Source organism: Rana temporaria, chromosome 12, assembly GCF_905171775.1.
Source record: "Rana temporaria chromosome 12, aRanTem1.1, whole genome shotgun sequence".
Taxonomy (NCBI): domain Eukaryota; kingdom Metazoa; phylum Chordata; class Amphibia; order Anura; family Ranidae; genus Rana; species Rana temporaria.
The window spans coordinates 16348849-16370287 of NC_053500.1; the positions used below are offsets into that span (position 1 = coordinate 16348849).

Below are 21439 nucleotides of genomic sequence, written 5' to 3' on the forward strand. Positions count from 1 at the left end.
AGTCTGGCAAAGTAAGTTACAGCCGGCGTAGCGTATCTCCCATACGCTGCGCCGGTGCAGATCTCTGTGGATCTGCCCCTATATATATATATTTTTATTTATAGCACAAAAAGTAAAAAATGCAGAAGTGATCAAATGCCACAAAAAGTGGGAAAAGTTTGTTGGGAAAAAATACATACATTTTATTTGGGTACAGCGCGTCGCACGGCCGCGCAATTGTCAAAGTAACGCCGTGCCGTATCGCAAAAAAAAAAAATGGCCTGGTCATGAAGGGGGGGGGGGGGGGGGGTAAATCGTAAGGGGGTCAAATGGTTATCGGGCTAGTCATTTTTATTTTGCAGTTTTTTTTTGTTCTGGTTTAATTCAATATTATTATCTTTGATCGATGACCTTCTTCTTTTCATGTTTGTTTATTTATTGTAAAAAAGAAAAATGAATATAATTTTCACAGAATTGATCATTATCGATTGAAAAATCCTTGGATATTACGCTGGAATACGGCCTGCGATCGATACATGGATTGGATGGTCGTACAATGGGATCGGATAGTGACACAGATACATTGTATCCTCCGGAGGAAGCTGACAGGATACATTTGTACGATCAGCCAATGGGAGAGCAGCGAAGAGTTAAAGGGACGGTGGGCGTGGCCTGTGTCTGTGTGTGGGCGGAGCCTGGGAGGGGAATGCAGAGATTCGGCGATCATTGAGCCGCTGCATTGATCGCCCCCCGTAGTCGGTGCTATGAGCCCCCCCGGAGACCTCTCATCGTGTGTCCGGTGATGGTGCAGAAATCCCGCAATGGGGGGGTGTACCCTGGCCCCCCCGGGGAGAAGAAGGTGGGTTTCGTGGGGCTGGACCCGGGGGGGCCCCCGGAATGTAGCCGGGACGGGGCTCTGCTCATCGACGGCTCCGATCACACCGGCAAGAGGAGCGGCATCCTCAGCAGCAAACCCCGATCTACCGTCCATGGCACCGGGAAACCCCCCAAGAGGAACGCCTTCTACCGCAAACTGCAGAATTTCCTCTACAATGTGCTGGAGAGACCCCGGGGGTGGACCTTCATCTACCATGCCTATGTGTGAGTACCGGGGTACACCCCCAATGTGGGGGTACACCCTTCACCTACCATGCCTATGTGTGTGTACCGGGGTACACCCCAATATGGGGGTAAACCCTTCATCTACCATGCCTATGTGTGAGTACCGGGGTACACCCCCAATATGGGGGTACCCCCTTCACCTACCATTTCTGTGTGAGTACACCCCCCAATATGGGGGTACACCCTTCACCTACCATGCCTATGTGTGAGTACCGGGGTACACCCCCAATATGGGGGTACACCCTTCATCTACCATTCCTATGTGTGAGTACCGGGGTACACCCCCAATACCGGGGTACACCCTTCACCTACCATGCCTATGTGTGAGTACCGGGGTACACCCCAATATGGGGGTACACCCTTCATCTACCATGCCTATGTGTGAGTACCGGGGTACACCCTTCATCTACCATGCCTATGTGTGAGTACCGGGGTACACCCCAAATATGGTGGTACACCCTTAACCTACCATGCCTATGTGCGAGTACTGGGGTACACCCTCTAATATTGGGGTACGTCCTGGGGTACCACCTTCATCTATCATACCTGTGGTACACACCCTAATATTGGGGTACGTCCTGCATCTACCACACCTTGGGTAAAAAGCTAACATTGGGGTACACCATTCATCTACCATACCTGGGGTACATCCCCTTAATATTGGGGTACACACCCTAATACTTGGGTACCATCTTCATCTACCATACCCAGTGTAAACCCCTAATGCTGGGATATCGCCTTCATCTACCATACCTGGGGTACACCCCCTAATATTGGGGTGCACCCATCTACCATATCTGGGGGACACCCCTAATGCTGGGGTACCACCTTCATCTACCATGCCTATTTGTGAGTACTCCTACTGTGGTACCACCTTCATCTACCATGCCTATGTGTAAGTACCTGTGGTACACCCCTAATACTCAGGGCCGTCTTTACCGCAGGGCTAATGGGGCAGGTGCCCTGGGCCCTGTCACTGTTGGGGGCCCAAAGCAACCCCCTTTGAAAAAAAAAAAAAAAAAATTTTTTTTTTTTTTTTTTTTAGGGGTCCGGAGGGGCAATTTTTTTTAGGGGTCCTCAGGGGCCCCGAGGCCCACAGGGCCCCAGATGGCAACCCCCTTTTTTTATTTATTTTTTAAAAAAATTACATTTTTTAATATATTTTATTTTTTATTAAAGGGCCAATTTTTTTTTAGAGGTCTGGGGGTCCACAGGGGCCCGTAGTTCCCCAGGGCCCCGGATGACAACCCCCCTTTTTTTTTATAAAAAAAATCTTTATATATATATATATATATATATATATATATATATATATATATATATATATATATTATATAATATAAATGTTATTATTATTATTATTATTATTATTATGAAAGGACCCAGAGGTCCCCAGGGCCCCTAATGGCAACCCCCCTTTTTTATATAAAAAACATTTTTTTTATAAAAAACATTTTTTTTATATATTATTTTATTTTATTTCTTTTTATTTCTTTTTATATATATATATATATATATATATATATATATATATATATATATATATATATATATATATATATATATATATATATATTAAAGGGCTCAGAGGTCTCCAGGGCCCCATGTGGCAAACACCCTTTATTTTTTTTATAAATGTTTATTTTTTTATTTTTGTTTATATATATATATATATTTTTAATTAAAGGGCCCAGAGGTCCCCAGGGCCCTGGATGGCAACCCCCATTTTTTTTTTATAAATGTTTCTTTTTTATATATATATTTTTTATTAAAGGGCCCAGAGGTCCCGGATGGCAACCCCCTTTTTTTTGTAATTTATTTTTATTAAAAAAAAAATATTAAAGGGCCCAGAGGTCCCCAGGGCCCCAGATGACAACCCCCTTTTTAAAATATATTTTTTATATATTTTTTTTATTTCTTTTTTTCTTTTTATTAAAGGGCCCAGAGGTCCCCAGGGCCCCGGATGGCTACACCCCTTTTTTTATATATATTTTTCTTTATTTCTTTCTTTCTTTCTTTTTTTGTAAAGGGCCCCCCGCTTCTAAATTCACGGCAGCCCCCCCTGCTTCTCAATTTCAGGCGGCAGCACCCATCCCGGTTCTCTGCTCCAGGGGGCCCATGCCTGAAGCTGTGTAAGTGGCCCCATAATTCCTGATAGCGGCCCTGCCTCCCGTTAAGCCCCTGTGCTGCCCACAAATCAGGCTGAAAATCATCAGCGGCACGCAGCCAGTGACAGTACTGCTTCCCTTCCCAGTGTTTTAAAATGTACAGCACCCCTGGCTTCCCTTTAGCCGTGCACTTCTCCCTTCCTGCCACTGGGTGCTGCTTGTATATAAAAGTGAATTAGAATGTGATTTTATAACATCCCCAGTTTGCTCTTCCCGGGGCTGACTTCTTCATGTCCTGCTCCTCAAGGTATGTCACTATTTGCTAATCTATATTGTAAATAGAGCTTTTCTGTAGAGTGTGCCCAAAGTCTTTATAATATTTGATGATTCACTGCAGGTCTGGTCAGTGTTTTAAAAAGTTCCTCTATTTTACACATGGCATGGCATGGGGTCACAGCACCGTCTGTCCAATCTGCTTTAGCACCATGGGACCCCATGCCATGCCATGTGTAAAATAGAGGAACTCTTTAAATCACAGACCAGGCAGAGTAAAGCCTCAGAGCACATGGCATTACTGTCTGTATTTAACTGCTTGATGGGCTTATTTTGGGCCTGGCTGGTTCACATGTATGTGTTTTGGCGGCCCACATTTGCGCAGGCACAGCAGCCCATTAATTTGAATGGGCCGCCATGCTTGCGTTTCCTGCAAAGAAAAGCGCATGCCTCATGTAATAGGCTGCGCACACGGCACACCTATGCCCATCGAGCACTGAAATACAGCACTGTCTGTCCATTCTGCTGTCTGCTGTGACTTATCTGCAGTTCCCGCACTGTCAAACTTGCTGCATTTTTAGATGTTTAGGTCACGCTTTTAAAAACACAGTGCGTTTGTGTGTGCAAGAACTGCAGGTAAGTAGCATGGTGCAAAAGCAGAATGGATTTCAAGGCAACTGTATTTTTAAAATGCTGAATGCACCTTTTTTCTGCAGGAAACAAAGGCATGGCAGCCCATTCAAATCAATGGGCTGCTGTACCTGCACAAATGAGGGCCGCCAAAACATACATGTGAACCAGCCAGGCCCAAAATAAGCTGGAGGGGGGCCCAAAAAAAATGTTTGCCCAGGGCCCAAACCATATTAAAGACGGCCCTGCTAATACTGAGCAACCTCCCTTATCTACCATACCTGGGGGTACTCCTAATACCAGGGTACCACCTTCATCTACCATTCCTGTGTGAGTACCACTAATATTGTGGTACACCCATAATACTGGGGTACCACCCTCATCTACCATGCCTAGTTGTAGGTAATGCTAAGGTATACCCCTAACACTGGGGTACCATATCTACCATACCTTGGGGTACTCAGAATACCAGGGTACCACTTTTTTTTTACCATGCCTATTTTTAAAATATTCTTACTGGGGTTACCACCTCATCTACCATACCTGTAGGAACTCCTAATACTGGGGTACCACCTTTGTCTACTATACCTATGTGTAAGTACTACCGATACTGGGGTACCACCACCTTCATCTACCATGCCTTTGCTTGAGAAGGTACTACAAATACTGGGATACCACCCCTAATACTGGGGTACCACCTTCATTTACCATGCCTTTGCTTGAGAAGGTACTACAAATACTGGGATACCACCCCTAATACTGGGGTACCACCTTCATTTACCATGCCTTTGCATGAGCACTACAAATACTGGGGTACTAGCACTAATACTGGGGTACCACCTTCATCTACCATGCCTATTTGTAAGTACTGCTAATACTGGGGTACCACCTTCATCTACCATGCCTATGTGTAAGTACTGCTAATACTGGGGTACCACCTTCATCTACCATGCCTATGTGTAAGTACTGCTAATACTGGGGTACCACCTTCACCTACCATGCCTATATGTAAGTACTACTTATAGAGGGGTACACCCCTAGTACCGGGGCACCGCCTTCATCTACTATGCCTATGTGTGAGTATTGATACTGGGGTACACCCCTAGTACTGGTGCACCACCTTCATCTACAATGCCTATGTGTAAGTACCGCTAGTACTTGGGTATCACCTTCATCCACCATACCTATGTGTGAGTACTAAAGATACCGAGGTGCCTTCTTCATCTACCATGCCTATGTATGTGAGAGTACCTAGGGTACAATGATAGTACTGGAGTACCACCTTCATCTACTATGTGAGAGTACCTAGGGTACAATGATAGTACTGGAGTACCACCTTCATCTACTATGTGAGAGTACCTAGGGTACAATGATAGTACTGGAGTACTACCTTCATCTACTATGTGAGAGTACCTGACAATACTGGGGTACTACCCTCTGTTACTATGTGTGCACTGATAATAATGGGGTACCACCAACATTGGTTATATGTGAGCACCTGGCCATGCTGTCTATATTAGGGTGCCACCTACTGTATGATTACCTGGCAGTACTGAGGTATTATGATCTAGTACAGTGATGGAGAACCTCAGATGTTTTGGAACTACATTTCCCATGATGCTCGTGCACTCTGCGGTGTAGGTGAGGATCATGGGAAATGTAGTTCCAAAACATCTGGGGTGCCAAGGTTCACCATCACTGATCTAGTATGTGCGAGTACTGGGGTTTTATAATCTTATGTACATATTATTGAGTATCGTTCAGAACTAGGACATCTAGTGTGCCCCAGACAATACCCGGCACGTACCAGCCTCATCCACCATGCTTGGGGTGAGCATGTTACTGGCAGAAGTACCACCTTGATAAGCCATATGGACATATTTGAGTATTTAGGATTCTCTGAATGATGGGAGGAGGTGAGGCCTTCCTCTACTATATCAGTGTGAGGTTTACCTGTCCTATGCGGGAGTACGCTCAATACTGCCATACCATCTGCAGTGCCTGGATACTTGGTTACGTGACACTAATGGGGCACCAAATGTTTAGTATAATGGGGTGCACTACTGATAATACTATGGGGTATTGGGGATCCTCTTATGTGCATTACATACAGATAACGGGGTACACTACATCTAACAGTTGGCCATTGTATGTTTCTGTCTCTACACCACTGGGGCACAAAGTGGGCGCAAAGTGGGCGCAGTTCAGGACCGACATGGGGCTTCTGTGGAGTAGAAACTGCCGTGTTGCCATGTGTACCAATACTGGGGGTGACACCACAAGCTAGTACTCTGAAATGGGGGGCCCTATGGAGGGAAAGAGCAATCCAATAACATCAAATCCTTCGTGTTTCAGGACTTTTTTTTTATTTCTTTTTTATTATTAGTCTACTTGTAAATGATATTATATGTGTGTGTATATATATTTTTTTTTTTTTTTTTTTTTTTTTGGGGGGGGGGGGGTTTCTTTCATAAATTTTTTTTTTTTTTCTTGTATTCATTTTAAAAGTGATTATAAGTAGTGGTAAGAACAAAAAAAGAATAATTAATTATATAATAGTTTACATATATAATTTATTTTTTCACACATATAATTACTTTAAAATGAATATAGTTATGGCAATGAAGACGAGAAAAAAAAACTGAAGTACCCCTTAGTTATACTGTGTGTATTTGTATATATAATATATATATTTTATTATATCCCCCAACTTCAAAAATTAATCCAGATATGGAAAATATAGTATAAAAGTATAGTATAAAAAATGGTAACCCATGGTAGCAAAATTATAAAATCTAAAATTATATTACATTTTTTTAATTTAAGAATCAATAAAAAAAAAATATATATATATATTTTTTTTATTGATTCTTAAATTAAAAAAATGTAATATAATTTTCGATTTTATAATTTTGCTACCATGGGTTACCATTTTTTTATACTATATTTTCCATATCTGGATTAATTTTTGAAGTTGGGCGGGGGGGGGAAATATAATATAATAAAATAAAATGTGTGTGTGTGTATATGTGTGTGTGTGTATATATATATATATATATATATATATATATATATATATATATATATATATATATATATATATATATATATATATATATATATATATATATTAAACATTTTTAACCACTTCCATACCAGGCACTTGCGCACCTTCCTGCCCAAGCCATTTTGAATGACAATTGCGCGGTCAGGCTACACTGTACCCAAATGAAATTTTTATCATTTTGTTCCCACAAATAGAGCTTTCTTTTGGTGGTATTTGATTACCTCTGCTTTTTTTATTTTTTGCGTAACAACTAAAAAAAGACCGAAATTTTTGAAAAAAAAATAAGTTTTTTTTATTTTTTTCTGTTAATTTTTTTTGTAAATAAGTAAGGTTTCTTCTTCAATTATGGGCACCGATGAGGTGGCACTGATGGGCACTGATAGATGGGCACTAAGAGGTGGCACTGATGGACACTGGGTGGCACTGATGAACACTGAGGAGTGGCACTGATGGCATTGCTGGGCATCATTCCAGCCAGTGCCCATGTTGCCAGTCAGGCACTGATTGGCATCAATTGTTTTTTTTTCTCCTATTGAGCACCGGGGGGCACTCCCTGGTGGTCCAGTGTTGGCATCCAAGAGGGGGGCTGCGCTGATAAACAATCAGCGTGAACCCCCCCCCCCCAGTCAGGAGAGCTGCCGATCGGCTCTCCTCTACTCGCGTCTGTCAGACGCGAGTGAGGAAGAGCCGGTCAACGGCTCTTCCTGTTTACATCGTGATCAGCCGTGGTTGGACGCGGCTGATCACGTGGTAAAGAGCCTCCGCCGGAGGCTTTTTACCGAGATCGGAGATGCAGGGTGTCGGACTGACACCCCGCATCACCGATCGCTGTGCTGCATGCGCCGGCATGAAATCCTGCAGGACGTCAATAGACGTCCAGTCAGGATTTCACAACCACTTCCCGGACGTCAATTGTCCATTGACCGGGCGGCAAGTGGTTAATCACTTTTAAGGCTGCATTCACACCTGAGCGTATAGTTTTCAGGCAGAAAGTCACGCGATTTTTGCCGCAATTTTGTACAGTTCAAAAGGTCACCAATGTAAAAAAGAAAAAGAAAAAAAAAAAAACACAGGGCCCCCCATGGTGACCGTTCTATACAATGCATATGTGAATTGGCAATTTCCAATAAATTCTAGTCTTTGTGATCACGGATCGGGCGGCAGTGATCGATCGTCCCTGTATTTTTTCCATCCATATGCTGACCATATTATAAAGATTCTTCTTTTGGATTTATTTTACAGGCCAGCAATCTCGGGTGTGATCCTTGATCCCCTCTACGCTATACAGATCTTGGGGGTCTTTGTTTATGGAGTCACCTGCATGCATTGCCTTATTATTTCCCTGTGTTGAGGTCTTGCAGCGCGGCGCTCCTGGTCATCTTACTGCAGGCTGTCCCTATAGGGCAGTGATGGCGAACCTTGGCACCCCAGATGTTTTGGAACTACATTTCCCATGATGCTCCACTACACTGCAGAGTGCATGAGCATCATGGGAAATGTAGTTCCAAAACATCTGGGGTGCCAAGGTTCACCATCACTGCTATAGGGCCTCGGGCTCTGTGTTTATCTGTCACCGAGGATGTAGAGATATGTGACCGGTGGGTTTGATTATGTGATCGGGGGTCGTATCGATGGGGTTTGCGGTCCGAAGGCTTTCTGAGAGCAGATTGGTTTATTATCTGATAGATTAAGTAGCTTTTTTTTTGTGAGGGGGCATTGTGCGACGGGCGGCTTTGGCAGCAGACAGAAATCCACCTACACGCCAATGTAAAATAATTGGCTCCTGTGTGTCTGGGATTGTATCATGAGAGGCGGCGTGCATGAATAATGCACTCGGAAAGGTTTAAAGAGGAACTGCAGTCTGCTCACATCATTTTGTAATAAAAACGTCTTTGCCATTCTGAAGCTTCCCTCATATATATATATATATATATATATATATATATATTACTGTGATTCTTTACTTGCCAAGTATGCTGCAGAAATCTCCCTCCACTTAGTCTGGCCGCAGCCATTTTAACTGTGGGCAGCTGAAGCTGCTGCCTGTTCACTTGCTGGATTTACACAGACACATAGAGGCACACCTCCAGCTTTGCAGCTCTCATTGGCCCACGTGTGACTCATCCCCCTCCCTTCCTGGCAAACTCTCACGAGAGAACTTGATTATTAAACCACTTCCCGCCCGGCCTATAGCAGAATGACGGCTGGTGGTGGTTGCAGTATCCTGCTAGGTGTCATATGACGTCCAGCAGGATAGCAGCAGCAGCCGCCGCGTGCCCGTGGGGGCGCACATCGCAGCGATCAGTGGTGCGGTGTGTCAGAATGATGCACTGATCTCGATAAAGAGCCTCTTACCACGTGATCAGCTGTGTCCAATCATGGCTGATCACGATGTAAACAGTAAGAGCAATTGATCGGCCTTTCTTCACTTGCGTGAATAGAGGAGAGCCAATCGGTGGCTCTCCTGACGGGGGGGGGGGGGGCTGCGCTGAAATTATTTATCAGCGCAGCCCCCCCATGGATTCCCACACTGGACCACCAGGGAAGCCCCTAATGTGTGGATGGCCAGGTACACCCCCCCTCCCCGCCATCCACATGAATGAGTGACTTGTATAGCGCTACACATGCAAAATTAATCGTCTCTAGGCGCTTTTTGCAGCCAGTGTCTGCTTGGCTGGTACGGTCATTTTTACCCCGTAGGATCGCGGCACGCTTGGGACACAGTCGTATATATATATATATATACTGGGCCAATTTGGACAAGATCCAATTTACCTACCAGCATGCCTTTGGAGTTTTGCAACCGCCAGTTTGAGACCCCTGCTCTAAATAGTGTTTCCCCCTTTAAAGCGTGTGGCAGGTCCACTGGGCACAATTTCACACCACCGTCGTCTGTTTTGGACCTTCCAGAAAGCAGTTTGCCCAATGGCGGCCTGACCCCTCAGCAGACAGATTTAGCTATGACGGTCGCCCATCGCTCCCCCCCCCACCAGCTCCTTTTTTCACACAATAGCTCGAGATGCTCACTGTCTGTGTCTATCGTCTGCCTGTAGCCCGTCCCTCCCTCCCTTCCCAGACACAAAAGGAGAAACCTCTCCATTCAGGAGATCCTGGAACGTCATGGCTGAGCTTCCAAATGCTTATCCCTGTCCTGTGCTCGGGAAGATGTGCCGAAAAGTGAATCTTCTCTACTAGAGAGAGTCGTCTGCCCTCTCCCCCCCCCCCCGCCAGCCCTCTCCCGTCCCCCCCGCCAGCCCTCTCCTTTTCCTCCCCCCCCCCCCCCCCCCCCCCCGCCAGCCCTCTCCCGCCCCCCCCGCCAGCCCTCTCCCGTCCCCCCCGCCAGCCCTCTCCCTTTCCACCTCACCCCGCCAGCCCTCTCCCGTCCCCCCCCCGCCAGCCCTCTCCCGTCCCCCCGCCAGCCCTCTCCCTTTCCGCCCCGCCAGCCCTCTCCCTTTCCACCCCGCCCCGCCAGCCCTCTCCCTTTCCACCCCGCCCCGCCAGCCCTCTCCCTTTCCCCCCCCTCCCGCCAGCCCTCTCCCTTTCCCCCCCCCCCCGCCAGCCCTCTCCCTTCCCCCCCCCTCCCGCCAGCCCTCTCCCTTTCCACCCCGCCCCGCCAGCCCTCGCCCTCTCCCTTTCCACCCCACCCCGCCAGCCCTCTCCCTTTCCACCCCACCCCGCCAGCCCTCTCCCTTTCCACCCCACCCCGCCAGCCCTCTCCCTTTCCCCCCCTCCCGCCAGCCCTCTCCCCCCCCCCCCCCCCCTCCCGCCAGCCCTCTCCCCCCCCCCCCGCCCCAGCCAGCCCTCTCCCTTCCCCCCCCCCCCCCCGCCAGCCCTCTCCCTTTCCACCCCACCCCGCCAGCCCTCTCCCATTCCACCCGCCCTCTGCCTTTCCACACCCCCCCCCCCCGCCAGCCCTCTCCCGTCCCCCCCGCCAGCCCTCTCCCTTTCTCCCCCCCCCCCCGTCAACCTTCTCCCTTCCCCCCCCCCCCCCCCGCCAACCTTCTACCTTCCCCCCCCCCCCCGCCAACCTTCTCCCTTTCTCTCCCCCCCCCCGCCAACCTTCTCCCTTTCTCCCCCCCCCCCCCCCGCCAACCTTCTCCCTTCCCCCCCCCCCCCGCCAACCTTCTTCCTTTCCCCCCCCCGCCAACCTTCTCCCTTCCCCCCCCCCCCCCCGCCAACCCTCTCCCTCCCCCCCCCCCCCCCCCCCGCCAACCTTCTCCCTTTCCCCCCCGCCAACCCTCTCCCTTCCAACCTGCTCCAGAACCTTCCCTTGTAGATCTCTGCTCATCCTTTCAGTGCTCAAGCCATTGATCTGGCTGCAATCTCTTCCCACAAGTCGCATTTTCTGTGTTTTTCACGTGGTGGTTTATTGTATGAGCTGAACGCTACATTAGGTCCTGGCCCCCCGATCAATTGGGTTCATTGCAAAATATCAGCTGGTGTGACATGGCTTGGGGACGTGTGACTTCCTATTGTGTAAACACAAGGAATGATTTGATTATAATGGAGTGCTACGCTCCTTTTCTTTCCCGGAGATTCTACACACGCAATATGGTTGGCTCCGTTGATTGATGGTATTCATTTGATTTAACGAACAGGACTAGCTTTGATTTCCTATAATGTAGTTCTTGTTTTGTTTGTTCCACATTATTTTATAATATACTGTACTTCTGATCAGACTTGACCTCTGCAGAACAGCAAAACGTATATAGAAAACGCTATACTTGCGTCATGACCGACCACTGGACGCAACCATATCACCATTCTATTACACTCTATGGGCTGGATTCACGTAGATCCGCGCATTTTTACGGCGGCGTAGCGTATTTATGCTACGCCGCCGTAAGTCAGAGAGGCAAGTGCTGTATTCACAAAGCACTTGTCTCCTAAGTTACGGCGGCGTAGCGTAAATGGGGCCGGCGTAAGCGCGCCTAATTCAAATGAGGATGAGGGGGCGTGTTTTATGTAAATTATTGGTGACCCGACGTGATTGACGTTTTTTTACGAACGGCGCATGCGCCGTCCGTGTACATATCCCAGTGTGCATTGCTCCAAAGTACGCCGCAAGGACGTATTGGTTTCGACGTGAACGTAAATTACGTCCAGCCCTATTCACGGACGACTTACGCAAACGACGTAAAATTTTCAAATTTCGACGCGGGAACGACGGCCATACTTAACATTGGCTAGGCCACCTAGGGGCAGCTTTATCTTTACGTGGCATATCTCTTACGGAAACGACGTATCTTTACTGCGACGGGCAAGCGTACCTCCGTGAATCGTCGTATCTAGTCATTTACATATTCTACGCTGAAATCAACGGAAGCGACACCAGAAAAATTGCACCCTAAGATATGACGGCGCAGGCCGTCGTATCTTAGCTAGGTTTAAGTGTATCTCAGTTTGAGCATACACTTAATCTTACGACGGGCTTAGATTCCGAGTTACGTCGGCGTATCTACTGATACGCCGGCGTAACTCTTTGTGAATCTGGGCCTATACATAGAACACTACACCCCCAACGTGACCCACCACTGGACACGACCATAATACAATTCTATTACACTCTCTACATAGAATACTACACCCCCAACATGACCCACCACTGGACACGACCATAATGCAATTCTATTACACTCTATACATAGAACACTACACCCCCAACATGACCCACCACTGGACATGATCATCACCCCTGCTGAACCATACCAGGACACATGCCATCAACATGGGCTGGGTACTATGTTGAAGAGGGCCTCTTACCCACAACCCTGACCAGTGGTTGTGTGGGTGGGGGATTTATAAAAATCTGAAAGTCTTATTTAATAATATAGGGGTCCCCCAGATACTACCTCCTCTATGTAAATGAGTATGGGGCAGCTATACCCCTACTGATTCACATAAAAGACCCCAACATGACTGACCACTGGACAAGATCATAATACAATTCTATTTCACTCTATACATCAGGGGTCTCAAACTGGCGGCCCTCCAGCTGATACGAAAGTCCCATGAGGCATTGCAAGGCTCACAGTTACAAACATAACCCCACAGGCAGAGAGGCCATTCTATTACACTCTATACATGGAACACTACACCCCCGACATGACCCACCACTGGGTATGATCATAATACAATTCTATACATGGAACACTACACCCCCGACACGACCCACCACTGGGCATGACCATTATACAATTCTATACGTAGAACACTACACCCCGACACGACCCACCACTGGGCATGACCATTATACAATTCTATACATGGAACACTACACCCCCGACATGACCCACCACTGGGCATGACCATTATACAATTCTATACATGGAACACTACACCCCGACACGACCCACCACTGGGCATGACCATAATACAATTCTATACATGGAACACTACACCCCCGACATGACCCACCACTGGGCATGACCATTATACAATTCTATACATGGAACACTACACCCCCAACATTGGACATGACCATTGTATACTTCTATTACACTCTATACATGGAACATCACACCCCCAACATGACCCACCACTGTACATGACCCTAATACAATTCTATTACTCCAGGGTTTGACAAATTTTGCACAAATTTTGACAAATTTTGCTTGGAATCTAGGAGCCAGCTAAAAAAGTTAGGAGCCAGAAAACGCGCCCCGTCCCGCCGAGCTCGCGCGCAGAAGCGAACGCATACGTGAGAAGCGCCCGCATGTGTAAACGGTGTTCAAACCACACATGTGAGGTATCGTCGCGATTGGTAGAGCGAGAGCAATAATTCTAGCCCTAGAACTCAAAACATGCAACCTGTAGAATTTTTTTAAACGTCGCCTATGAAGATTTTAAAAGGGTATTTTTATCAATTTACTCGGCGTAACATTATCTTTCACAATCTAAAAAAAATTGGGCTAACTTTACTGTTGTCTTTATTTTTTTATAAAAAAAAAAAGTGTATTTTTTCCCAAAAAAAGTGCACTTGTAAGACCGCTGCGGAAATACGGTGTGAGAGAAAGTATTGCAACGGCCGCCATTTTATTCTCTAGGGCAGGGATCCTCAAACAACGGCCCTCCAGCTGTTGTAGAACTACACATCCAATGAGGCATTGTAACACACTGACATTCAGACATGACTAGGCATGTTGGGAATTGTTGTTCCTGAACAACTGGAGGGCCGTAGTTTGAAGACCCCCCTGCTCTAGGGTGTTAGAATAAAAAATGATATATAAGGTTTGGGGGCTCTAAGTAGAGGGAAGGAGATGGCAGTGAAAAAAACACTGGGGAAGCTCCATTAGAATTGGTTTACTTGTCATGCCAATGGCCACCACAAGATGGCGCCAGATCGCAGAAGGAAGCATAGGCCCGCAGAAGGCCACAAATCCACGGCCTCAATGCGTGGCCCGAGGGAGGGGGGGCGCACGGAGACGCAGGATGGGGTATCCTGTGTCTCTGTACGCCCTCGCCGCGCCGGCCAGTAATTGAGGCCGCGGCCTTCTGCAGGCCTAAGCTTCCTCCCCCGGGCGCCAGGTCACTAATTCTGCAATTGCGACCGGGCGCCCGGATTTTGTCGAACCCTGTATTACTCTCTATACATAGAACACTACACCCCCAACATGACCCACCACTGGGCATACTCATCACCCAATGGTTACACTTTTATAAGTACTCCATGCTTTGTATTATGGAAACGTTGGGCGTGATTACAACAGAAGGGTGAGTATGTTTATATTAGTATTATATTGTATATCGGTATTGGTATTACGTAGGGAGGTTATCGTTAATCACACGCCAGGAATAGTGCAATCATGTATGTCACACAGGTTCGGGTTATTTTAGATCTTGCGGCGGTTATGGTTAGTATACTGATTAATGGAAGAGCGGTGATTGATGGTACACCAGAGTCGTCATAGAAAGCATCCTACTTCTAGAATATGAAGCCTGCTAGCTCAGCACATCAGTAAATAGACCAAGTAACACATTTCCTCTCTGTTGGTCGGAGTCCAGATTCATGTTCCAATTGTCAGGGGACCTGGTCCTGTTCTATATCTGCGCTGCTGATTGATTGCTCTCTATAGGAGAATTAAATCTGAACGCCAAATGGCTATATAGACCGATGAAATGCATACGTGGGAGCTGGGTTACTTTCCAAAGGAATTCTATTTCTGTCCATCCAGTTCTGATATTTTACAGCTCTGCCACACAGCACAGCCCTAGTTAACGGGACCGTAACCACTTCCCGCACAATGACGGCTGGGCGGTGGTTCAGTTATCCTGACTGGGCGTCCTGACATCCAGCAGGATAAGCCGCGATCGCGCTCCCGTGGAGCTGCGGGGCGATCGGTGGTGCGGCGTGTCGGTCTGACACACCGATCTGGGTGAAGAGCCCCTAACGGAGGTTCTTTACCACATGATCAGCGGTGTCCAATCACGACTCAAATCTGTCTCGCTGTCCTTTGCTGGGATTTTGCCCGATACGAAATGCGTTTTATTTTAATGACTATAAGTCTTCTAAGACATTTCAATCGCCTTTTTTTTTATGTGAAGTTTTTACAGCTTTTTAGACAAAATCACACCGGGAAGTTATACTTGTGAACTGCACTGACACGCGGGGTGATAGAAATAGGTGTTTAACACGGAGGACGTGTGGCGCAGATCGCGCAGCAGTTTCAGGCAGTCTTCTCCCACAAATGGCAAATGCAACTGGCTGGCCTGCGATTGCTTTTATTGCCACTGCCTGAAACATGTCAGCTGTGGCATAGCATAAGACAGTACATCCATGCCTTCCTGTTTAGCTTGGCTTGTGTGTATATTTTCTGTATCATTTGCTTGCTTGTTATTTGCCCTCCTTCCCTTTTTTTTTTTTTTTATTATTTGTGTGTGTGTGATTGCCTCCTTTCTCTTTTCGCCTTTTTTGCTTCTTTCTCTTTTCACCTCTTTTTGCTTCTTTCTCTTTTTGCCTCTTCTTGCCTCTTTTTGCTTCTTTCTCTTTTTGCCTCTTTCTGCTTCTCTCTCTTTTCGCCTCTTTCTGCTTCTTTCTCTTTTCGCCTCTTTTTGCTTCTTTCTCTTTTCGCCTCTTTTCGCCTCTTTTTGCTTCTTTCTCTTTTCGCCTCTTTTCGCCTCTTTTTGCTTCTTTCTCTTTTCGCCTCTTTTTGCTTCTTTCTCTTTTCGCCTCTTTTTGCTTCTTTCTCTTTTCGCCTCTTTTTTTGCTTCTTTCTCTTTTCGCCTCTTTTTTTGCTTCTTTCTCTTTTCGCCTCTTTTCGCCTCTTTTTTTGCTTCTTTCTCTTTTCGCCTCTTTTCGCCTCTTTCTGCTTCTTTCTCTTTTCGCCTCTTTTTGCTTCTTTCTCTTTTCGCCTCTTTTTGCTTCTTTCTCTTTTCGCCTCTTTTTGCTTCTTTCTCCTTTTCGCCTCTTTTTGCTTCTTTCTCTTTTCGCCTCTTTTCGCCTCTTTTTGCTTCTTTCTCTTTTCGCCTCTTTTTGCTTCTTTCTCTTTTCGCCTCTTTTTGCTTCTTTCTCTTTTCGCCTCTTTTTGCTTCTTTCTCTTTTCGCCTCTTTTTGCTTCTTTCTCTTTTCGCCTCTTGTTGCTTCTTTCTCTTTTCGCCTCTTTTTGCTTCTTTCTCTTTTCGCCTCTTTTCGCCTCTTTTTGCTTCTTTCTCTTTTCGCCTCTTTTTGCTTCTTTCTCTTTTCGCCTCTTTTTGCTTCTTTCTCTTTTCGCCTCTTTTTGCTTCTTTCTCTTTTCGCCTCTTTTTGCTTCTTTCTCTTTTCGCCTCTTGTTGCTTCTTTCTCTTTTCGCCTCTTTTTGCTTCTTTCTCTTTTCGCCTCTTTTTTTGCTTCTTTCTCTTTTCGCCTCTTTTCGCCTCTTTTTTTGCTTCTTTCTCTTTTCGCCTCTTTTCGCCTCTTTTTTTGCTTCTTTCTCTTTTCGCCTCTTTTTGCTTCTTTCTCTTTTCGCCTCTTTTTGCTTCTTTCTCTTTTCGCCTCTTTTCGCCTCTTTTTGCTTCTTTCTCTTTTCGCCTCTTGTTGCTTCTTTCTCTTTTCGCCTCTTTTTGCTTCTTTCTCTTTTCGCCTCTTGTTGCTTCTTTCTCTTTTCGCCTCTTTTTGCTTCTTTCTCTTTTCGCCTCTTTTTGCTTCTTTCTCTTTTCGCCTCTTTTTGCTTCTTTTTCTTTTTGCCTCCTTTTTGCTTCTTTCTCGTTTTGCCTCCTTTTTGCTTCTTTCTCTTTTCACCTCTTTTTGCTTCTTTCTCTTTTTGCCTTTTTTGCTTTTTTCGCCTTTTTTTTACTGCTTTCTCTTTCACCTCTTTCTTTCTCTTTTGCCTCTTTCTCTTCTTCCTCCTTTACCTATGATTAGTGTGTGTGTGTGTGTGTGTGTGTGTGTGTTAGTGTTTATTATAATTTTGTTTATTATAATTTTGTTTTGTATTTCCCTTTTTTTTTTTTTTTTTTTATCCTTTTTTTTTTTATCCTTTGTTTGTTTTCTATGTATCATTTGCTTGTTTCCTGTCTAAACCATTTACATGCACGTGGATGCAAACATCTTCTTTCTTTTTTGTTCTTCCTTTTTTTTTGTAAGCTGTTCCGTAGATGAAGCTTAATTTAAAAAGGCTCTGCTTTTTTCCTCTCTTGGCTGCCGATAGCTGAACTGTGCCTGACTCGTAATCAGTTCGCCATAAAGTGCCAGTGCACACCCTTTGTTCTACAATGCCACCTCTGGCTTGGCGCGGTGGGATGCCAATTTGCAAACCAAGCGCAGGATGTGATTGGTTGCCATGGCAGCTCAGTTGGTATTTTAGTCTCTTTGAGGATCTGCTCCGCTGTGTTGCACCTTGAAGAAGTCACGTGACCGCCCTTGACCACGCTGACACTCAGAAGATTCTCAGATGATGTGAAGACTCCATTTATTCTTCTGTAGGAGAAGAGGGATTACCACCTCGCAGACAATGAGCGGGTGACACGGGGTGACATTTCCTCTGCCAGTATAATTGAAGTTTGCTTATTGTATTATTAATGTACATGAATGGTGGAGCGTCCAGTCCGGACGTCATTGTGGGCTTTAATCTGACCTTCAGCCTTCCCTCCAGTCTGCACAGTTGTCCTCATGTACTGAAATGGCTTACTCTGATTTCACTGCACACTGTGAGCTTCTCACAATGTTCACTGAAATCAGAGTAAGCCATTTCAGTCTGAGAGGAGACGCAGTGATGTCACAGAGCAGTGGCGGCCCGTCCATACGGAGTGCAGGGGCACCACCACCCTAATCTATGCGCCTGACCCATACTCTACATGCAGGGTGCCGAACGCATGGATCTTTTTTTCTGAGGCTCTAATTGGCACCCTGAGCCCACCCAGTTGTGTGATGATAGCAAATTAATATTCGTTATTGTCTTCCTGATCCTCCTCCCGATCGGGAAGCAAGTCCTGAGACCCGATTGGCCAGGGAGTCTTAAGTGTCTCAGGAGTCGGACACACTTCCTGTTCAGTCCAGAGCAGAAGCAATGGCCCGGCTCTTTATTCCCCCTGCCTTCTATGTTGAGGTTAGTCTCCTGCAGGGGGTGGCTTTGGAGCTGTCAATGGTGTGCTTGCAGCGTTCGCCGCCTTACCGTCCATCTCCCGCAGAGAAGGAGGGGGTGCCTGCGACGATCGCTGGCTTCCCATGCATCTCCCCGCCACTGTAACGGTAAAATAAGGTGTGTCGTGAAAATGGAAATATTTTATTTTGGTGTCTCATTGGCATGTTGATGTGTGGCGGGGGAGAGGAACCAAGGAAGGTACAAAGTATGGGCAGAATAAACTTTAGCTGTGGTTTTAAAGGTTGTGTGTGTTGTTTTTTTTTCCCCCTTCCTTTCCCACTTTCCTTCCTTCCTTCCTTTCCCACCTTCCTTCCTTCCTTTCCCACCTTCCTTCCTTCCTTTCCCACCTTCCTTCCTTCCTTTCCCACTTTCCTTCCTTTCCCACTTTCCTTCCTTTCCCACTTTCCTTCCTTTCCTTCCTTCCCCCCTTTCCTTCCTTTCCCCCTTTCCTTCCTTTCCCCCTTTCCTTCCTTTCCCCCTTTCCTTCCTTTCCCCCTTTCCTTCCTTTCCCCCTTTCCTTCCTTTCCCCCCTTTCCTTCCTTTCCCCCTTTCCTTCCTTTCCCCCTTTCCTTCCTTTCCCCCTTTCCTTCCTTTCCCCCTTTCCTTCCTTTCCCCCTTCCTTTCCCCCTTCCTTTTTTCCTTCCTTTCCCCCTTCCTTTTTTCCTTCCTTTTTTCCTTCCTTTTTCCCTTCCTTCTCTCCTTTTTTTCCCTTCCTTCTCTCCTTTTTTTCCCTTCCTTCTCTCCTTTTTTTCCCTTCCTTCTCTCCTTTTTTTTCCCTTCCTTCTCTCCTTTTTTTCCCCTTCCTTCTCTCCTTTTTTTTCCCTTCCTTCTCTCCTTTTTTTTCCCTTCCTTCTCTCCTTTTTTTTCCCTTCCTTCTCTCCTTTTTTTTCCCTTCCTTCTCTCCTTTTTTTTCCCTTCCTTCTCTCCTTTTTTTTCCCTTCCTTCTCTCCTTTTTTTTCCCTTCCTTCTCTCCTTTTTTTTCCCTTCCTTCTCTCCTTTTTTTTCCCTTCCTTCTCTCCTTTTTTTTCCCTTCCTTCTCTCCTTTTTTTTCCCTTCCTTCTCTCCTTTTTTTTCCCTTCCTTCTCTCCTTTTTTTTCCCTTCCTTCTCTCCTTTTTTTTCCCTTCCTTCTCTCCTTTTTTTTCCCTTCCTTCTCTCCTTTTTTTTCCCTTTTTTCTCTCCTTTTTTTCCCTTTTCCTTCCTTTCACTGGTGGATGTTGGAGACCTTGCGCCCCTCCACCTTCAATTTAGGGATGTCCCACAGATGATCAATAGGGGTTTAGGTCTGGAGACATGCTTGGCCAGTCCATCACCTTTACCCTCAGCTTCTTTAGCAAGGCAGTGGTCGTCTTGGAGATGTGTTTGGGGTCCTTATCATGTTGGAATATTTCCCTGCGGTCCAGTCTCTGAAGGGAGGAGATCATGCTCTGCTTCAGTATGTCACAGTACATGTTGGCACAAACTTTGGGGCCCCTTACACAGCTTTAAGCAGGGGGGGGGGGGGGGGGGGGGGGGGGTGCTGCCGAAAAAAGTGTAATCTCTTCTCTCCTGACGATAATTGGGCCCCTTACAGGTGTAATGCAAAAAATAACTAAAAAATAAACAGGAGGGGGGCCAGCAGTGGCCTGTAAGGGGCCCTGGGGGACCCTTACAGGTGTAATGCCTGTACCCCCTGATGGTGGCCCTGACTGTAGATCCCCAGTGTCCGCAGCACTCATGCAGCCCCAGACCATGACACTCCCACCACCATGCTTGACTGTCGGCAAGACACACTTGTCTTTGTTCTCCTCACCTGGTTGCCGCCACACACACCTGACACCATCTGAACTTGTGTCACATCCAAAGTGTGCCCACCCACCTGTGTTCTTTTCCTTTTCTGTTCTTTGACTTTTTTTCCCTTTTTTACATTCTTTCCTTTTTCCTTCTCTGTTCTTTGCCTTTTTTTTTTTTTTTTTTTTTTTTTTTTACGTCCCCGTCCCCCCTTTACATACTTTTTTATTTTTTTTTACATTCGTTTCCTTTTTAACCTTTTTCCCTTTCGATTCCTCTTCCCCTTTTATGTTCTGTTCTTTCCTTTCCTTTCCTTTCCTTTCCTTTCCTTTTTATAGATATGTAAATCCTAGAAAGCAGCCTATGCATTCATCTGTAATTTTCTGGGTGTCCCCAGATTTTGCTGATACTTTCTATGATCGCTGACCTGTGACCCTGTTATGACGGCTGTCATCATAGTGTGACCCTCCTCGGGGCGTAGGACCGTCATGACAGTATACCAAGGATAAAAGTCCCACCAGCCTTATTTATCACAGTTCTGTATCGGACATTGCCTTGGGGTTCTGATGGGGAGGGGCTGTTTGAGCGCAGTGGCCGGATCAGAGACGATTGCCCTTTCCATCAATGAAGATCATTGTATAAACCGGCCTTATAACAGAGCTGATGGTTTTCCTGGTGCTGTTGACCCGCGATGAGGTTAAAGGCCCGCCAATGGTGTCAGAAGTCTCTATTTGTCATCCTTAAAATCCAGACGTCCCCAATTTTCAGCCGCATTGATTTCTAATTTGTTTTATAACTCGATTACAGGAAGCAGAACTGGCCGCCACGTACTCCGCCGCTGCAAATGAACTGAAGTGCTGTGAATAATCTGGTGCTGCCGGGTACCGTCATTGGGGGAGGTTCTGTATCAATGAAAATGATGTGCGAAAAAGAG

At 46.3% G+C, this 21439-nt stretch overlaps 1 protein-coding gene across 7 annotated transcripts in view; it reads left to right on the forward strand.

The window, feature by feature from the left end:
• The first annotated feature begins 678 nt into the window (after positions 1–678).
• Positions 679–21439, forward strand: part of KCNQ2 (potassium voltage-gated channel subfamily Q member 2) — a 70254-nt gene continuing 49493 nt past the window's right edge. For all 7 annotated transcript variants that reach the window (XM_040331380.1, XM_040331384.1, XM_040331381.1 and 4 more), the window contains exon 1: positions 679–1080. In XM_040331380.1, coding sequence (XP_040187314.1) covers positions 782–1080 — 299 coding nt within the window. In that variant the 5' untranslated portion in view covers positions 679–781. The remainder of the gene's footprint in view (positions 1081–21439) is intronic.